Source organism: Hyperolius riggenbachi, chromosome 11, assembly GCF_040937935.1.
Source record: "Hyperolius riggenbachi isolate aHypRig1 chromosome 11, aHypRig1.pri, whole genome shotgun sequence".
NCBI classification, from domain to species: domain Eukaryota; kingdom Metazoa; phylum Chordata; class Amphibia; order Anura; family Hyperoliidae; genus Hyperolius; species Hyperolius riggenbachi.
Window position 1 is genome coordinate 37366429 of NC_090656.1, and position 21441 is coordinate 37387869.

General features: G+C 44.2%; 1 protein-coding gene across 2 annotated transcripts in view; it reads left to right on the forward strand.

Moving 5' to 3' along the window:
• The window catches only part of GARRE1 (granule associated Rac and RHOG effector 1), a 152444-nt gene that overhangs the window by 53245 nt on the left and 77758 nt on the right, over window positions 1–21441 (forward strand). The window contains exon 2 of one of the 2 annotated variants that reach the window (XM_068261755.1): window positions 10872–12165. In XM_068261755.1, coding sequence (XP_068117856.1) covers window positions 11680–12165 — 486 coding nt within the window. In that variant the 5' untranslated portion in view covers window positions 10872–11679. Of the gene's footprint in view, window positions 1–10871; window positions 12166–17391; window positions 17472–21441 lie in introns of those variants that run through there. The other variant, XM_068261756.1, reaches the window with a different exon arrangement.

A 21441-nucleotide genomic window follows, 5' to 3' on the forward strand; every position in this document is an offset into this window, starting at 1 on the left:
CAAGACATTTGAACGACCTGTACTTGTTTTCAATGTTTAGTCCGTCGTTCCGCTTGCATGCACAGTATGTAGATGAGTTGGTCATTTATCTGTCCGGACGTGTACACATACAGGTCATGCAGTGCGTCAGGTCATGCGGGTGGTCCTGTACATGTTGGACTTGTGTATGTAGCTTTTGTCTCCAGCCAGTTTGTCCTGCTGGTTTGTATGTTAATGTGAGCAGGCAAGTGGTGACAAAGGAGTCAGGAGACAAGTAGGTGGCAAGAGTGGCTGGAGGAACAGGTAAGGCATGAATGGAGATAGGAAAAGGAGGAGTAGGTGATAAGGGCTTTCAGAAAACAAGGAAGGTGTTCCTCCTGATGAGATGGACTGGGGCCAGCCATAGCAGATGACAGAGTGGGAGGAAGGGGGTGACATTAGGTGACAGGGGTGTGGAGAGAGGGAAATGGGTTGTCAGAGGTGAGGGAGGATTTGTAGCTGAATGGAATGAATAGGTGCAGATGGAGATGGGAGGAGGGAACAATGCAGTGTAGAGAAAGGGATATGTGTGATCCACACTTCTCTAGACTTCCTGCTCAGTGATTGGCTAGGAATGCCAGGTCAGTATTTATTATTATTATTATTATTTAGTATTTATATAGCGACAACATCTTCCACAGCACTGTACAGACTATATAGTCTTGTCACTAACTGTCCCTAAAGTCTCACAATCTAATCCCTCCCATAGTCACTTGTCTGTGTGTATTGTGTAGTGTATATATTGCAGTCTGGGGCCAATTTAGGGGGAAGCCAATTAAGTTATATTTATTTTTGGGGATGTGGGAGGAAACCGGAGTGCCCGGAGGAAACCCACACACACACACACATTTGCTTTTGTGGACAAATAACATTGTCTGTTTAAAAAGCTGCCCTTGCATTTTATTGCATAGCTGCTGTATGTATATATTAAATATATCTAGTTTGCTGATGTTTATTAAATGTATCTGACAAAGAAATGTAAACCAAAGATAATGTTATCACGGTTTCAGATGAGGCCAGTAGCAGCCCACTGAAACAAGGAGCTTATGCTTTAAATCTTTTAGAGCAAAGAACAAATGCTGAGTCTCAGACCAAACCTCCTTCCGGCGGTGGGAGGGTGGAGCTAATGTTGATTGTGGTAAAGTCCTGGAGGCGGGGATTAGCAGGGAATGCATGCGCACGCATTCCCTGTCATGACGCAGAGCGGGGATCCGTGATCGGAACTTGCAGGCTGTTAGAAATAAAAAGGCAAGGATTTGTGTACAGTGCTGCCATCTAGCGCAGCGCTGTACAAGGGACAGCCCTGTCACTTATTTGTCCCTCTGATGGGCTCACAATCTACTCAAATACATAGGCTGATGCATATTTATGTGTAGTGTATTATGTGGATCGCATTGTAGGGCCACTTTAGGTGGGAAAGGGAGGGGGGATGCAACAATAAGCAAAAAAATGGTCTTTTTTTTTTTTCTTTTATAAAAAAAAATTAATAGTAGCAGCAGCAATCGGAGACCTCCAAAAGCCAACTCGATTAGTGAGAAGAAAGTAAGGTAAATTGTATGGCTGAGCACTAAACTGTTAAAGTGCTTAAAGGAAACCTGAACTGAAAATGAAAAGTCAAAATAAGCATACACAAGTCATACTTACCTTCCATGTAGTCTACTTCTCAATGTCTTTCTCGTGTCCTGCGTCCTGTTTGTTCACTGTGATCAAGGGAATTTTCCGTCCTCCATTTTGAAAATGGCCATTACCCATAACCGCTTTCTGGTCAGCACACAGTTAAACTGTAACATTGCCCACTTGAGCCATTACCTGGTACATCACTTTTCCTCTCAGCTATAACTGACAGCAACTGATATTTTACTGACAGCAACTGATATATTTCAGATCTGACAAAATATTGTCAGAACTGGAAGGGATTATTGTCAGAAGAAAATGGTGAGCTTCTGAGAGGAACTGATGGCAAGGTAACTATGTAATGTTCATTTGAAGTTACCTCATGTGTTTATTTTAAATATTTTTACTCAGTACAGGTTCTCTTTAAGGTGTACCAATAGCCTAGCTGTCCTGCTGCTCCTCTGCCTTCCAAACTGTCAGCCACTGACCCCAGAATGAGTGCGAACATCAGGTGCTGTGATTTTAAACCTAGCCATATTAGCTGCAGGCTTGTTTCTTGTGCAATTCATACACTACTGCAGCCAAAGAGATCAGCAGAACTGAGAGGAAATTGGTATTGTTTAAAAGGGAATAAATAGGCAGCCTCCAAACCCCTCTCACTTCAAGGTCCTAATATCGTTAAAAATTGTAAAATTTTAATTACCTGTGAACACATACTTACAAGGAATACCAGAATAAAAATCTGACCGATTTGATGGGTTTTGAACTAGTCTGCCTCCTTGTGGGGGATTCTCAATGTTTCCTTTATTTACAGAAGCACTGTATGGAAATATGTACACAGATCTTGGCCAGACTTCCTATGTGCACACTGTTTTGGCAGTTGGACTGCGCAACCACTGTTCATTTAGGGCCAGTTTCCACTGGCCTCATTGCCGCCGTGCGGTGTGATTGCCGCACTGCACACAATTTCACGTACATCTGGTCGCGGCTCATTATAATCCCTATGGGACTCTCATGTGGACTGCGGGAAACTGCAACATGCTGTTCATAAATTTAGCCGCATCCCATCTTATCGCCATTCGAAAATCACGTCAATGGAATCAGTGCGATGCGGTGTGTAGTGGAAACGGGCCCTCAGGGCCCATTCACACTAGAAGCGCTTTTCTGAGCATTTTGCGATTGATTAGCGGTTTTTAATATCTCTCCCATTCACTTCCATTAAAATTGTAGTAAAAATCGCAGCGATTTCCACGTACGCGATATCGCTGCGATTTTTCCACAGTTTTTACCACGATTTTAATGAACGTGAATTAGTGCTTTGAAGATAAAGAAAACCTTGAGAATCGCCCATGAGGAGATGAACCAAAACCTGTCAGATTTTTACAACCTATTAGTTGTAGTACATCACAGTACGTTTTATAGTACGTTTTACTCTGGGGAAAAAAATACATTGAATACAAATGCAGAAACATGAGTTTTAAATTTTGTTTTTGCGATTGTGCTCCTTTAAGTACCGGAGGGAAGAATCGCTGCCTGTAGAAAGTGGAGACAAAGGTTATCGCTGAGTGTGTCTGGGGCAAGTGTGCGTCAGCATCACACGGAGATCAGGAGACACAAAGGAACGACCATGAGCTGTCACCACACCGCTACTGTCTCCAGGAAAACATAAGAGGAACTTTTAGGTTACTTTGCAGACGGTATATCGGTGCTTGGACTGTCTTTGCAGGATTGAAAATGAACAAGCTGACACAGCATTGCATTACTGTGGTTCTGGTGTTTAGCTTTCAGGGACATCAGAGATGATTTGCATATTTAGCAGAGGGGGGGGACATCATATGCTCACTCCAACCTGAATTATCGCAAATACCTTCTGTTTTTAAGAAAGCAAACTTTTCTCACCATGTCTCTACTCGTCAGTTTTTCTGCACGAGTTGTCAGATTTGTATTGCTGTCAATTGTATTTCTGCATGTGAAAACACAGTTAAAAGGAAGGTCCGAGATGAATAAAAAATCTACTTACCTGGACCTTCCTCCAGCCCCTGGCAGTCATCCTGTGCCCTCACCACAGCTCCGGGGCTCTCGGCCTCCTCCGGTACAGATGCCGATTTCGCCAGGTCGGCATCTTACTGCGCTCCAGTGTGCAGCTCTGCTGGTGCGGTCGGCATTTTGTACTGGAGGGACCCCGGGCCACTAGTGGGGAGTGGAGCTGCGGCGAGGGCACAGGACGGCCACGGTGGACTAGCCAATCACCGTGATCAGTTGTAATAGGCATCATCTTATGACAGCCGATTATTCCTGTTTCCCCCAGGGGGACAGCCATGTCACAAAGCTGTCCCAAGTACAGCGCTGCCTTAGATCGCAGCGATGTACCAAGTAAATAGATTGCGGTTTCGCTGTCTAAAGGTGGCCACTAACTGTCCAATTTCTGGCAAATAATTGTTCGAGCGATCAGAAATTCTGATCGGAATTGAAATCGTTCACTAAACCATCAACGAACCAATCTTTGCTTCCTATCTATCACAACTAACAAGAAAATCCAAATTTTGGTTTGACAAAAATCCAATCGGACGACTATTTTTATAATCGTTCGTAATCTATTGTGCCCATCAACAGATTATTTACAACCAATCCGATCAGAATTTCTGATCACTCAAACGATTTTTCGCTAGAAATTGGATCGTTAGTGGCCACCTTTACAGTCTCCTAGCGGCGATCACCACTGGGAGACTGATGGCGGAGCGGAGCTCCGTCATTCCAACGGAATACGAGAGCCGGATCCCTTGCAATCCCCGCCCCTAGCCGTTCACGCCGATCGGTGTGGAGTGGTCCTGAGGCTGCCACTGCATTTACGCCAGTTGGTGTGGAGCAGTCAGCAAGAGGTTAAGCAGGTTATGATGGGCACATCACAAAATTAAGGTAGGAGTTTGTTTTGTGGTTTGTTTGCTGTAATAAGCTGTCAGGTGAGCTGGTAACATTTCCCTTCCCTTGTCAGCAGTTTCTGTAGCGAGCGTCTCTATCACAGCTGTCATAAGCCTTCAGGTTAGAGTGGATTATCTGCAAACTTTTCCATAAATACCCTTTTAATACCTTCTAATATTAAATCTGTGCGGTTCTGTGGTCTGGAGAAAGCATTGCCTGTGTAGCAGAGTCCTGCTATTGTTAGAAGCACTTGTCTTGCCCTGAATGTAGGTAGTGTTCTTGTCATGTGGTTTTCAATGGTCTATTTAAATGTTAAAACAGGATTGCTGTGTATAATTAGCAGCTCATGTTAGACAGAAAAGAGGAGTTTATGTTGCTTGTCCTTCCTATGTCAGGAATGGGATAAGCCTTGTTTAAAGCTGTAGTTCTGCTTTGTGTTTTTTAAAACACATCTGAAGTGAGCGGGATATAGAGGCTGCCATATTTATTACCTTTTAAACAATACAAGTGTCCTGATCATGCTGATCCTCTGCCTCTAATACTTTAACCTTCCTGGGGGTAACTCGGGGTAAGCCGCGCAGGAGGTTTTCTCAGGTCCTGCTGGGCCGATTTGCACAATTTTTTTTTAGCTGCGTGGGCACACCGATCGCCACCGCCCCGCGCCGATTCGCCGCTATCCACCACGCCGATCTCCCCCCCCCCCCCCTCCCCAAGACCCCTTGCGCAGCCTGGCCTATCAGTGCCAGGCAGCGCTGAGGGGTGGATCGGGACTCCCAATGACGTCACGACGTCGGTGACGTCATCCCGCCAGGAAATCTTTGAACGGGATTTCCTGATCGCCGTAGGCGATCGAAGAGGGTAGGGGGATGCCGCTGCACAGCGCCTATCATGTAGCGAGCCCTAGGTTTGCTACATGATTTTAAAAAAAAAAATACAAAAAAACTGCCGCGCTGCCCCCTGGCGATTTTTAATAGACCGCCAGGAGGGTTAAAGAAGAAGTGACATCCATGCTAACCTAGACATAAAAACCCATATATAAGTAGATAAATACTAGTTCTACTTGCATAACAGATGTATTGCATTGTCCATGTTATGATTCCTGTGAATTTTATAAAGGAAAAGCAGAGAATCTTATTCAAGATAGTTTCCATCTTGGTTACCTTTTTGAATGAAGCTAATCCTGACATCATTTCCTCCCTCACTTTTTTCTACTCTTGCTAATTGTGTATTCATTACCTGCCCTCATCCCAGAGTCTTCAGATGCTCCCACTGAGGTCTATACTAGGAAGTGCACTGTCTTATGTCATTAGAAGGAGAGGGAAATAAAGGGAAGAGGAGGAATATATTATAGATAAAAAGAACCCCCAGCATGCAACTGTTTTGCCAGCCGATAGCAATGGAAATTAAAGGGCCAGTGCTCCTAAGTTATGTGAGAACTCCAAACCATAACAGCAAAAAAAGTTTTGAATGCAGGATTAGCATCTTTATCACTTAATACACTCAGAATTAGGCATGGGCAGGGAGTTGGTTAGAGTTAGGCTTCGGGGGGTGGTTAGGGTTAGACGTAGGCAGAGAGTTGGACGGGGATAGGTAGAGAGGAATGTTTTGTGTGAGAATCGGGTTGGGTTTAGCTGTGGTAAAATATTGGTATAATTTATGCACTTCATACTAAAATATTGGTAACATTGGGTGGGCTTATTTCTAGTATATCATTATTGGCAATGTAGTAAGTTTTGTGCATTAGACTGAACAGTCTGTGCCCCTCCCCCCACCATCACCTCCAGGAGGTAGTCATAGAGAAGCTGTAAGTGGGGAGAGCCAATCTTTTCTGTTGTGATCCATCATCCCTCCAACCCTAGCATAGCAACAGAACACTTTGCTAGCTTGCAGACTACTGATGTGTCTGCACAGTGTTGGGCCCATACTGTCACCTGAGGGATCAGGTAACGATCCCTTGCCGGTGACTCTCCTCCTGCAAGTGTACACTGCCTAAAGTTAGCCATACATCCAGCGATTTTGCATCAAGCAATTAAGAGATCGATTTATTTGCGGATCAACTACAGTCTGGTTGATCGAAAGTCGATTGACAAGTGGCCCACACGCTACAAGCGACATCCTATGTGGTTCTCCTTCACTAATCGATCTGAATGATGTTGGACCTCAACGCTTTGCGTCCAAAATTAGATTTATTTATTTTTTTCAATCGAAATCCTGTGAATGGTAACAGATTCTTGTGTGATCAACCGATATTTTCAATCCTGCTAGACAAATCGACACAATTCATCCCAATCAATTGTTGAATCCGCATACTGGAAATTGTCAAATGAGTCTGTCGATAGTGACTCCCAAATGAATCGATGTTTGACCACCTAAATTAGCGGAAGGACAGACCTGCTTATCGGTTTATAGGAGAAAATCTCAGTTGTTGACTGCGTGGGTTTCCTGCGGGTACTCTGGTTTCCTCCCACTTCCCAAAACAAACAGATAAGTTGATTGTCTTCCCCTAAAATTGGCCCTAGACCATGAGGCGTACACCATACATAGACATATGACTATGGTAGGGATTAGATTGTGAGCCCCTCTGAGGGACAATTAAGTGACAAGACAATATACTCTGTACAGCGCTGCGGAAAATGTTGGTGCTATATAAATACTAAATAATAATAGTTCTAGAAAGGTGGACTTGGTTGCTGTAGTTAGGAGCAGACTTGTACTCTATCTTATTATCTTATAACTCCGTCTGGAGTGTGAGTTTACAGACAGACTCTCTGCAGCTGAAGTAACACAACAAGCTATTGTGTGCTCGATATGATATCTGTGTTCACACGAGTATCTGACCCCCACGTGTGAGGCTGCCGGCATTGTAGGTGACACTGCACAGGTGAACATGGAGTCATTAGTGAAGTCATTGAGATACTGATCAGGAAATAACTTGTTTGCAGTGTTTAGCAGACTTGTGGCAGTTTTCCACGGTGTTATTTCATATTGAGATTTATATATCGTCCCTCTAGCTCAGGGGTGTCAAACTCAAATACAAGGTGGGCTGATATTGTACACTGGGACCTAGTCATGGGCCGAAATTGTACACTGGGACCTAGTCATGGGCTGAAATTGTACACTGGAACCTAGTCATGGGCCGAAATTGTACACTGGGACCTAGTCATGGGCCGAAATTGTACACTGGGACCTAGTTATGGGCCGAAATTGTACACTGGGACCTAGTCATGGGCCAAAATTGTACACTGGGACTTAGTCATGGGCCGAAATTGTACACTGGGACCTAGTCATGGGCCGATATTGTACACTGGGACCTAGTCATGGGCCAACCTCAATGTCTACTGGCTACCTTCCTCCCTTATAAAATTCTCTGGTGTCTAGTGGTTCTCCCCCCCCCCCCATACAGTCACCTGGTGTCTAGAGACCCCCCCCCCCCACCCTCCCCTATACAGTTCCCTAGTGTTTAGTGCGTTCCCCTACCTCCCCATATGGACTCTCTGGTGTTCCAGAGTTTCACCTTCAATATAGCTTCCCTGGTTGTCAAGAGTGGGCCAAACATAATGCAAAGGGCCACATTTATTGGCTCTGAGGGCCAAATGTAATTGTAATTGTTTGGCATGTATGCTCCAGCTGCAAGATGTATGTCAGTGCAGTGAGTACCATTGTTCAACATCTGTCTGGATATCGGTCTGATTCCCATAAGGCTCTGCTGCATATAACATCATAAGCTTTAGAGCCACATTGGCCCTTTTGCTATTCCACGTTTTCTCAGGAGAATAGTTTACCTTCTCTTTAACCACGTATGCCTATCTGGACGGATATATACACGTCCAGTGTATTTGGGGAGATTGCGCCACCAGTTTGTTACTAAATGAGGCACGTGTGGTATCGTTTTAATCGTGATGAATTGTAGAATACATTTTAGTGTATCTTAAATCTTGGAGACAATTACATAAAAAATGGGTAGGGACAAACACGATCTAACATAAAAAAAGTAATTTTCAAAATACTGATCAAACTTGGGAAAGTCTTAGCCAAACTACAAGAGACATATGTGGTAGCATTTTAACCCTGATAAGTTGTAGAATGGAGTTTAGAAAGTTTTAGGGTTGAGGCCCGTGTCTTGTGTATTCTGTACCAAAATAAAAGAATTGTAAAATGAAAACAAAGTGACAGAATACAAGAGAAAAAACATGTATTGTTACCTTAGGACCTTGGCTTTTTAAATGTGTATGCCATGAGGGTATATTACTATTATTTTTGCAAATAATGTCTCGTAATGATTGATTGAGTACAATGAGAAATCAGAAAACACAAAACAGAAAAAAGGCACCTTTATTTCCAAATACAATATTGTCACCATACATTGTGCTACGAACATAATCTAAATGTTGTAATAACCAGGATGGATAAGCAAATAAAATTTGTGGGTTTAACTTATACTTAGCACTGTTTATTGTAAAGCTATAATGGATGTAAATAGAGAAAGTGTTTTTTTTTTTCTTAATTTCGCTTTAAAATGTATAGAAAATAAGGTATTTACTTAAAAAAAATGTTTCACACACTAAAAGCCTAATTTGTCCTGAAAAAAAAAAACAATCTATAGATCATTTAGCTGTGATAAGGAGTAATAAAGTTATTGGCGAATGAATGGGAGCAGTGCTGATATTTGGAAATCTCTCTCGTGGTTAAAATAACATTTCAGATGGCTGTGATTAAAAAAATGCCAAAAAGAATTTGTATTTTCTTGCTTGCTGGAGGCTTAAAAGGCATTTTGTTGATAAGGTGTGAAAATATCAAAAGACTAAAGGTGCCCATAGAGTACTTGGCTTGGCAGCCGATTAACCATCTGACCAGCTGGATCGGTACAAGCAATATTTGATGCATCTATCGGACATGCAGGAACATTTTGGGCCGACATGCTGTATCGGGTGTGTGGCAGTAATTTTGTGTGATAATTGCAAATGACGAATGTGACAAACCCCCCCCCCCCCCCCCCCCCTCCCAATGTTTTATGTCCCCACCCCTCAGTGGCCTGTGCAGTTATACGTTACCTGTCACTCTGCCCCCTAGTGTCCGCTGTACGTCTGCATTCTGGCCCCCACACAACATAGAGCATTAGAGGGACAGCAGCATAGGGTGGCGTGGCGGCATCACAAAGGCTGATTACCTCAAGATTTAGGCCTAGTGCACACCAGAGCGGTTCGGCTGCGGTTTGCGATCCGCTTGCGGGTGCGGATCCGCTAGGGTAATGTATTTCAATGGGCTGGTGCACACCAGAGCGGGAGGCGTTTTGCAGAAACGCATACTCCCGGGCTGCTGCAGATTTTGGATTGCGGATGAATTTCTGCCTCAATGTTAAGTATAGGAAAAACGCAAACCGCTCTGAAAAACGGCACTTCAGAGCGGTTTGCCAGGCGGTTTTTGTTACAGTAGCTGTTCAGTAACAGCTTTACTGTAACAATACATGAAATCTACTACACCAAAAACGCTTCCCAAAACCGCAAAATGCTAGCTGAAACGCTACAGAAAAAGAAGAAAAAGTGTTTCAAAATCTGCTAGCATTTTGCGGATCTGCTAGCGGTTTTTGGTGTGCACCAGGCCTTAATGCTGAAATCAGTCGGGAATCGGCTTGCGGTTTTTGGCAGCCAACAGATCTCGATTCGATCAGAGAGGGATCTTTCTCTTTGGCAATCCAAATCGCTAGATGTATGGGTACCTTCAGGAGGAAAAGTGAATTGAATAAGAGCCCGGGGGCCCGTATGCAATTACCTTTTAGTCTAGAGTTTTCTCCCAGGAGATAACTTTTCATCTTCTATTTAAAGTAACTTTTCAGCACTTAGCAACTGAAAAAGTACCAAAAAGTTGGTGGAAAAGTATTATTGAAATTCTTTTTTAGTATTTTCTTGCTTGCTGTTAGTTTAAAAGGCATTTTATTGACCATTTTGAAAATATCACCTAGCAGAAGACTCAGGAGAAAAAGGTAATTGCAATGCTGGTAATAATGTAATGGGGGACTGCCAGATACAGGCTATCGGCTCTGTGTGTTGTTTTGTATAATGGTGCAGTGTGAGCAGGTCTAGCAGTGAATGTTGTGCTCCTGCCCATGGACAGTCAGTGATGTCAGCGTGCTGCTGATTCTATGTTTGTTCCTACGACCGTGTCTAATAACAGCCCACACAAAGCCCTGGAACAATGGCCACTTTCACTCTGTGTCCAGCGTACCCTCGTCCTCCCAGAACTGTTTATAGCGTTGCAAACTCTTGTGATGATAGAAAAACAACAGCACTAAAACTCTTTCCCCCTTTTCTTTCCTTTCCCAGGAAATGACCCAGAGGCCTTACAAATCCATTGTGCGCATTCTTTCTACGGAGCACCATCCAGAGCAAAGTCAATCTGTGAGCTGCACTTGTTTCCGCTGTTACTAACTACCTCAACATACCCCGAGGAAGAGGAGGGGAGGGAGCAGTGTCCCAGTAGCAAATCCGTCTCTTCACACTGTCCGCAACCTAGTATTAGAAGCCCTTCCACGCGCTGCAGACTGGATCTGCCGGACCGTAGCATTCACTCATCTGTTTGTACCACGTTTTTGTTTTTTTCCCTTTCCATAACAAAGTCTTGGATTACTTCAAACCTGCTGTTGATCAGTGTTTTTTGGTTATTTGTTCAATTTTTTTTCTTTGTTTGTTTTTGGTTTTGATTGAAATTTCATGTATACTTTTTCTTTTTTTGCATTTAAAGGCTCGTAAATATATATATTTTTTTCCAGTTGCTCTCTCTTCCCTGGTTTTCTGTAGACAAGGATTTTGCAGCAGCAGGATTTTTGGTTGGTAGAGGCAGAAGAACAGGAGCTGTATTGTGACGAGGGGAGCGCATGCCGTTTTTTAGTCTGGCTTTTGGACTACAAGTTGTTCGCTGCAGCTGGGCTGCACGGAATCCCGAAATTCTCTAGCTCAGCAAAATTGCTGCCTTTCTCTGCTGAAACACATTACCCACGCTTGCCTTTTGGAAATGCCTTTTTCGAAACCCATGTAAGCCCTCCTGTACTTTCTGACCTAGCCCGCTGGTTGGAGGCTGGTTTTGGAGGCACACCTGGCTTGGTTTGGGACGCCAGCGGCTAAAAGGTCACCTATGTATTGCTGTAGCGCACAGGAAAGTAAGATGGACTACAAGAGGCGGTTCTTGCTTGGCGGGTCCAAGCAGAAGGTGCAGCAACACCAGCAGTACCAAATCCCTGAGCTCAGCCGGACTCTGAGCGCACCCTTGGCCTCGACTACCCCCTTAGGGTCCTCGGCTAACACGGGCAGCTGCCCCCATCCTGCCGCCCACACAACCCCCATCGCGGACATCCAGCAGGGTATCTCTAAGTATTTGGAGGCGCTTAACGTGTTCTGCCGTGCAAGCACTTTTCTCACGGACCTTTTCAGCAGTGTTTTCCAAAACTCTCACTACTCGAAGGCAGCTATGCAACTCAAAGACGTGCAGGAACATGTCATGGAGGCTGCCGGCCGACTCACTGCAGCAATAAAACCAGAGATCGCAAAAATGTTGATGGAGCTGAGTGCCGGTGCTGCCAACTTCAAAGACCAGAACGAATTCAGCCTGCAGGACATAGAGGTCAGTCTGTGGTTTTGTTTTTTATTATTATTATTATTATTATTATTATTGTTATATTTTTTTAAAGGACACCAGAAGTGAGAGGTATATGGAGGCTGCCATATTTGTTTCCTTTCAAACAATACCAGTTGCCTGGCAGTCCTATTGATCTTTCTGGTCAGTACTGTTTAAATCACACACCTGAAACAACCATGCTTGTTCAGGGTCTATGGCTTAAAGTATTAGAGGCAGAGGGTCAGCAGGACAACCAGGCAATGTGCATTGTTTAAAATGAAATAAATATGGCAGCCTCCATTATCAGCTTAGTTGTCCTTTAAATGATGCGCTTATTGGTACTTATTGAGGATGTGCTAAATAAAAGTATGCCCTTAGTCGCCGGGCAACAGGTATTGTTTAAAGGACAACTGTAGTGAGAGGTATATGGACGCTGCCAAATTTCTTTTTAAGCAATACCAGTTGCCTGGCAGCCCTGCTAATCCTCTGTCTCTAATACTTTTAGCCATAGACCCTGAACAAGCATGCAGAAAATCAGGTGTTTCTGACATTGTCAGATCTGACAAGATTAGATGCATGCTTGTTTCTGGTGTGATTCAGATACTACGTCACCTAAATAGATCAGCAGGGCTGCAGGCATCTGGTATTGTTTAAAAGGAAATAAATATGACTGCCTCCATATACCTCTCACTACAGTTAAACTGTACACTACTTTTAAAGGGAAATATGGCAGCCTCCATACGCCACTTGCTTCAGGTGTAGTTTAAAGGTAACCGAAAGTAACACTAAGTTGTCCAGTTTAACTTACCTTGGGCTACTTCCAGCCTCCTGTAGTTGCTCTTGTCCATCGTTGTGTTACTGCTTTTCCATTCAGCAGCTGTCCTCTTGATCACGTTCAGGTGACTGTGAGCGTTCTGCAGTTGTGGTGTTTCAAAAAACCAGCAACTGTGCATGCATCAAAAGCTGCAGAGTACAGGAACACAACTGAGGAGACGCAGGGCTGTGCAAGTGCAGTAGCCCACCACTGGGTGAGTCGGCCAGCTTTCGTAGGGGCACTGCTGCTGAATGGGACATAGTGGAACAGCGAAGGACCAGGAGGGCTTGAAGAAGCCTCAGGTAAGTTAAACGGGTACTTTACTGTCACTTTAGGATCCTTTTTAAAAGTATTTTACAGAGTTTTTTGTAGTAGGTTTTTTATGGTTCTGGATCGTCATGATTTGATGGAGTATTCCATACTGCTCTACTGCAAATCTGCAGAACCACTTGCCATTGTCGTTTTGTGTTTACTGCTCCACCTCAGGATGGGTTAATGCAGCAGCTGTCATGCTGCTTCCAGGATGACATCGCTTCCTGCTTCCATGTTTGGTGGCAAGGCTGCTTTTAACAGCTGTTTCCCTGGAAAAGCATGAAGGAAATGCTGAGATAACTTTGTGTTTTGTACTTTTTTTTGGTTGTTTTTTTTTTTTACCCTTAACCACTTAAGGACCAGGGGATTTTGGAATGATCGGTGCTGCGTGGGCTCTACAGCCCGCAGCACCGATCAGGTAAAAGGCAGGGCGATCAGACTTCCCACCCTTTTTTCCCCACTAGGGGGATGTCCTGCAGGGGGGGTCTGATCGCCGCCGGCTACTATTGATTTGCGGGGGGGGGGGGGGCTCCTCAAAGCCCCCCTCCGCATCGCTTTCCGGGCTCCCCTGCTTTCCCTCCCTCTCCCTTCTCCTATGTGCGGCGCAGGACGGATATCCGTCCTGCGCCTGATAGAATAGGCTTCTGCCTATCAGATGCCGGCGATCCCCGGCCAATCAGAGGCCGGGGATCGCCGATCTACGTCACGGCGCTGCTGCGCAGCAGCGCCGTGTGATGTAAACAGTGGGGATTCCTTCCCCGCATGTTTACATTATGCGTGCGAGCCGCGATCGGCGGCTCGCACACTGTTCGCGGAGGCAGTCTCCGTGAACTGGCATGGAAAGGCCGCTCGATAGAGCGGCCGTTTCCATGCTATACTACTAACGACCCGCCGACGCCTATGGGCGTTAGGCAGTCGTTAAGTGGTTAAAGTGTACCAGAGTTCAGAAACTACACAGAACTGATACTTGGGGCTTCCTCCAGCCCCATAAACATGTCTGAGTCCCTCGCTGGCCTACCGCTGCCTGCCGTTCAGGTAATAGGCTCAGTCGGGTCCGGTCTTGGTCTTCTGCGCATGCTCGGACCTCCCGTGCATGCGCAGTAGACCCGGACTGACATGACTAAACCAGTTTCCAGGGCTGATCGAGGCTGAACGGCAGACTGCAGGAGGACAGCGAGGGTTTTCTTTAAAGGTTTGTCGGCATTAATGTAATATTCAATCGGGTCCCCCTGTGAGTCTTTGGATATTACATTAACGTCCAAGAATAAAAGCCATTGCTGCGTGCATCCATCGCTGGTGCACAAGCTCTCTTGCATCCATTCGAAAGTGAATGACTGCTGCTGTTGCAAATAGCACCAAACATTCATTAATACTTGGGGGGGCAGTTAAGAAGAGAAAAAAAACCTTAGTGTTAAAATAAGCGTCTCTTTTCCTGTAGTTAAGTGTTAACTTCTACCTGACCAATTAACCCCTTTTGTTACCTATACTTGGCCTTAAAGGGAACCAGAGACAAACTAAAGAAAATATTTTATACATACCTGGGGCTTCCTCCAGCCCCATACGCACGGATCACTCCCACGCCACTGTCGTCCTCTGCCTGCAACTACGAGAACCGGCTCCCGTCACTGACGTTATCGAGCCAGCTACGCAGGAGAAGTGCGCCCTCTACGTATCTCTCCAGCGGCTGCTGGAGAGATACGCAAAGAGCGCACTTCTATGCTAGACTGGCTTCCGACTGACGGAAGAGCGGGGAGCCGGTTCTCGTAGCTGCGGGCAGCGGAGGACGGCGGCGTGGGAGTGATCCGTGCGTATGGGGCTGGAGGAAGCCCCAGGTATGTATAAAATATTTTCTTTAATTTGTCTCTGGTTCTCTTTAAGAATCGTGGACATCGGTAGTAGCTGCCACTCGTGGCGATCAGATGGGATCACAAGGGCCACAGCTCAGGGGCCCAATGCTGTACAGACACATCACTATGCTGTTGCCTAGCAATGTATCTGTACAGCACTGGGGTCCCCAAACTGTGTGCCATAGCAATGAGATCTAATCGCTACAGATGCACAGACTGGCGATAATGGTAATGCTACATGCCCAACTAGTGATGAAATATGGCATGGAGGGTGTCATTTTAATAGGCATGAGCCAAATATATTTCGAAGTAGCACTTGTCATGTGAAAATTAGGAAGGGTGAAAATTGAGTGTATTTTTTTGCATTTACGCCTATTTTTTCACCACTGTAAAATGCCTATAAAATTAAAAAAAATATTAACCAAAGAAAGCCTAGATTGTCCCGAAAAAACAATATATGTATCACTTTGATGGCATAAGTAATACAAAGTTATTGCTGTTTTAATAGCGACACAGCTGAAATGCCAAAATGTTCAGGAACTTCAGCCTAAACAAACATACTGTCATTAAGTTGCATTAGTTATGTTAATTAAAATAGATGGATAATACAATCTCTTACCCGCCCTGCTTTAAAGAGACTCTGTAACAAATTTTTCAGTCTTATTTCTTCTATCCTATAAGTTCCTATGCCTGTTCTAATGTGCTCTGGCTTACTGCCTTTCCTAATTGCACTGTCTCTGTAATAAATCTTATCTACTTTCCTCTGTCGTGTCTGTCGGGCTAAAGCTTGAGTGTGTGGAATGTGCAGGGCTGCTTGTGATTGGATAGAAGCGATACACACCCTCTGCAGGCCCCCTGCACACTCTGTATGACTCACACACTCTGTTTATGTGAGCCTATCACAAGCTGGTTAGTTTGTTTGTAAACACTGCCTAAAACTGTTAATTACAAGCCAGGATTGCAGCAGGGAGTGGCAGAAACAGCACAGAGGGGCACAGGAGAAAATGAGGAATAGAATGGTATGCTTTTTAGTGTAAGATTCTCTTTAAAAGAACAGGCAAATGTGTGTGATTTCATGGGGGCACCCATCTTTTTGGTTGACAGGGAATCATGAGACACAGTTCCAACTGTCCTGTGTCCTGATCACTCCTCCCAGCTACTAGGCAACGAGAACAACATTAGAAATCCCATCATGCTTTGCACAGCGTCAGGGGAAAAATGCCTGGGCAGTTTTCTTTGATGGGGTGGAGTTTAGCTTCTGTGCAGCTAAAAAGGAGGCTTTGGTAATAAAAACAAAGTTCCGATGCTGTGAAACTGTTAAAGAAACGCCAAGCCTTTTCAGTGCTGCTGAGTAGATTTTTAGTCCGGAGGTTCACTTTAAAAGCTGAATTGGTTAAGTCATCATTAGTGCAGATAGTTGGGCAACTGAACAAACTGAAGTCGCCCCCCTTGCCAGTCCATATTTTATGTTTGCAACCATGCTTGGCAAAGGGCATGTTTGGTAGGACTCCAGTTCTGTGTCTTTGCATGGAGCACAGATTGATTATAGAACCTGTCCAGGTTGTGACCACCCTTGGACACATTTCCTTACCTACATTTATATCATCGGAAATGGGTAAAGGAAGAGTTTTAAAGAACACCTGAAATAAGAGGGATATGGAGGCTGCCATGTTTATTTCCTGTTAAACAATACCAGTTACCTGGCATCTTGATGATCTATTTGGCTGCAGGGGTGTCTGAATCACACACCTGAAACAAGCATGCAGCTAATCCAGTCATATTTCAGTCTGAAACCTCTGATCTGCATGTTTGTTCAGGGGCTATGACTGTGAGTATTAGAGGCAGAGGATCAGCAGGACAGCCAGGCAATCTGCATTGTTTAATAGGAAATAATTATGGCAGCCTGCATATCCGTCTTGTTACAGTTGTCCTTAAAAGGGCCACTATCGTCAAAAATTAAAACATTTAAAATGTGTACAAACAGCTAAAAATAAGTGTTTTTCTCCCAGAGTAAAATGAGCCATAAATTATGTTTCTCCTATGTTGTTGTCACTTACAATAGGTAGTAGAAATCTGCCATTACCGACAGGTTTTGGACCAGTCAAACTCTAAATGGGGGATTCTCAGCAAGGCTCTTCTTTATAAAGACCTTCCCTGAAAAGGATTTGTATAAAGATGCTGGCCAGCTTCCCTGCTCCCTGCACACTATTCTGGCAGTTGGACTGAGCAACTGCCATTCACAAAGTGCTTTTGAAAATAAACAAAAACCCTGAGAATCCCTTATGAGGCGATGGACTATTCTAAAACCTGTCGGTTCTGTTAGATTTCTACTACCTACTGTAAGTGACAGCAACATAGGAGAGAAGTAATTTATGGCTCATTTTACTCTGGAAGAAACGTACTTCTTATTTGTATATGTTTACATGTATGTTAAATTAAACGATTTTTGCGATAGTGGTCGTTCGGGTAAAGCTCCATCCTCTACTGTCTGCTTCCCCACTGTGAGTGCCAGGACTGCAGTATGCCTGTTTAATGTGCAGTGATGACTTTCATCTCAACAAAGCTCCACATGGAAATTAATTTTCTCATGTTAATAAGAATCCTTAAGGGGCTTTTTGTTTTCACCTAAATAAGAAAGGAAGTTGCTCCCTATGACAAGTACAGCGTTGATTCCCACACTGGCTGAAAATGAATGCGGCTGCTGAGAATTCTGGGTCACTGACTCAGGCAAGAATGTTCCGTCACCCAGACATCACTTCAACACAAGGGGCTTTCCATTTGTTTAGTCCAATGAAAAAGAAAATCACTTTGTATAGTTCCCAGAGATGTCTCAGAAGAAGTGATGCAATAGTCTGACTGCCTCTACGTACTATTTTCAGTGCCATTCATTGTATGCTATATGCAAGGACATACGCATTGCCGGATTACAGGCATGGCCACATAGGCCATGGCCTAGGGCACCGGGAAGCAAGGCGCAGGCTGCAGGCTGGCACACTTATGCAGTCAACCTGCCAACATGTGAACTGCAGCAGTTAGGCAAGTGTCTGGAACTCAGAGAGTGAAGAGACAGCAAACATGGACAGCTTATTGCCTATGACCTGAGCTGTCACTCATCACTGTCCAACTCCGCCCTCCACCAGCTCCAACCTATCAGTGCGGAAAGTATCGATTTGACCCATAAATGGAAAAATAATCATTAACCATTCCGATCATTTCAGATATAATCGATCCACAAACCAGACAGATAAAACAATTGACGGTTGGTTGTTTGTAATTCATTGGCACCATCCACACTGTTCAAACCAATCAATCGGAAGGTTGATCAGTTAGTAAATTGCATCATCAATAAGCATCCTTAAATTCGTTGATTACTGGGATCAATAAGTGTGTGTGTATGTGTGGTTGGATGCTATAGTGGCCTTGGATGATAAAAAGTACAAATCCAGCCCTGTTATACAGAAGTCAGTATAATACTATATGCTTTGTTGTCCCAGTGGATAGCGCACTCGCTGTCAGGGCTGTGGAGTCTGTACAAAAATCCCAAGTTTATGAAACCACCGACTCCGAGTGGCTAAAATTGCTCCGACTCCACATCTCTGCTCGCTGTGAAGCGCTATCTCCCAAGTTCATATCATGGCCAGAATACCATCTGCATGCATGTTATATGACCTTCCAATGTTTGAATTGTTTTCCCGCTTCCAAAACACATACTGATAAGTTAATCAGTCACTCCCCCTTCACCAGTAGTTCTCCTTAGACCAGGGGTGGCCAATGTTTTTAGGACTAGTGGCAACTCACCATTCTTGAGAGTGCTAGGGGGCCAAACTACTGAAATTAAACACAATTTTTGCTGATTGCTGTTCGGTTCACCATGCCTGTGACATTTTGTCAAATAAAACATTTCTATGGGAAATAACTCATATACCGTGTGCAGTTAGAACAGTGGTGGCTGCTAATCGGTGGCTGTTACTGCTGATGGCCCCTGCATGTGGCACTGCAGCTATATGGCCTGTAGGCTGCATGGAATTAACTGTAGAGAGCTTTGGGGACCTCCAGGAAGGCTTGGCTGGCCTCCTATGGCTCCTGGGCTGGACTTTGGACATGCCTACCTTTATGCCTAGTACACACCATACAATTTTCAGTTAGATTTTCTGTTAAGGTGGCCATACACTGGTCCATTTGCCATCAGATTCGACCAACAGATAGATCCCTCTCTGATCGAATCTGATCAGAGAGGGATCGTATGGCTGCCTTTGCTGCAAACAGATTGTGAATCGATTTCAGCATGAAACCGATCACAATCTGTGGTGGTGCTGGTGAATAGTACATACATTTTTGTGATTTATATATACCGGTATATATAATCTTTTTTTTTTTTATTTGTTTGTTTGGTTTTTGTTTTTTTACAAGAAAAGTAAATCTATTTTTCTTTAGAATGGGTAAGACATAGTAAATTACATATTACAATACAAGTTACGATGTACAAAAAAACCACACCAAAAGTACATTGTGGTGCATTATGACAAATATTGAGTAAAACGCATAGTAGTAATGTATTTCTTTGCTGTAAGAACAAAGGTACAGTGGACATGCATTCAAGCTGTTATCCACCATGACATTCATTTTAATGTGCATTATAGTACACTGTAAAAAGCATCTTCATTTTATTGGAACAAGTTAGTGTTGAGTGTAAACACATGTAACCATTGTCACCTCTAGGACCAGTTCTGGGTGAATTGTAAACCTGCTTGGTTGAGTGTAAACACATGTAACAATTGTCACCTCTAGGACCAGTTCTGCGTGAATTGTAAACATGCTTGACGCATTCATTTATCATAATGTGTAATTAGAATTGGGAGTAACGTTTATTCAGTTTTGGTCTCCTTCACATGGGCAGCTGCAGGTGATGTGTCCGTCTCCTGTCGGCTTCCCAGGAGTACCCGCTTCTGGTCTTGCATGCTCTAGGCACGAGTAGCAAGAAGGAAGTTTAGAGGGGAAAAAGTTAGATTTGCACGTAGGTAGAGGGAAGCTCCTGAATAGTCCGGGGCTTCCAATCCCCTCCTCTACCCCACTGATGCTGATCATGGACCCATGAAACATATCCGACAAGAGCTTGTGGACTGTGTTCTCGTGGTGCCTTCTCTGCTGGCCACACTTGCACATTCAGCCGAAGCCACTTGTCCTCGAGCAGCGCGGCCGCGAGCTGTCACAGTCCTGCGCAGCAGCGGTGGTATCCAGGGGGATGTGGGAAGCCTCTGGAGGATCCCTTTTTTCTTAGGCAAATATCCAACTTTCTATTATTTTTAACCATAGTGACAGTTCCAGTATTTCAAATCAATAGCAACAGTTCCAATTTCTGATAAACTTCATAGGTTAATGGTGACAATTCAAATAGCTGATAATCTTCATATACTCCACTTAAACAGACAGACCCACACTGGGTACTCTCACCGGATTTGTAGGCTGATTGTATTACAGATCAGCTAATACGCGTATTTTTGATGATATCCCATCGGTCTTCAGTAGAGATTGTATCTAGAACTCAAACAGGGATACAGGGACATAGCGTAATCCAGTATATACTATAACAAATGACAAGTGTAGCACTTTCACCCATACAGTGCCAAAAACCGTGATGACCCTCCACCGGTACTATGAAGGTAATGTTAACCGCTCACCAGATCACAGGGCTGACCACTTGTAGGAGATCAGCTAATGCGCTTTGTGATCCGCCTTCAAAGTATGCAGCCTTCTTCCTGATTGCCTTAAACTTGTAGTCCCGCATTCAGTACCAAACCTGGGCCCATATGCAGTCCAACATGTCACAGCAGTCTGCAGACTGCTGTGACATGTTGGACTGCATATGGGCCCAGGTTTGGTACTGAATGCGGGACTACAAGTTTAAGGCAATCAGGAAGAAGGCTGCATACTTTGAAGGCGGATCACAAAGCGCATTAGCTGATCTCCTACAAGTGGTAAGCCCTGTGATCTGGTGAGCGGTTAACATTACCTTCATAGTACCGGTGGAGGGTCATCACGGTTTTTGGCACTGTATGGGTGAAAGTGCTACACTTGTCATTTGTTATAGTATATACTGGATTACGCTATGTCCCTGTATCCCTGTTTGAGTTCTAGATACAATCTCTACTGAAGACCGATGGGATATCATCAAAAATACGCGTATTAGCTGATCTGTAATACAATCAGCCTACAAATCCGGTGAGAGTACCCAGTGTGGGTCTGTCTGTTTAAGTGGAGTATATGAAGATTATCAGCTATTTGAATTGTCACCATTAACCTATGAAGTTT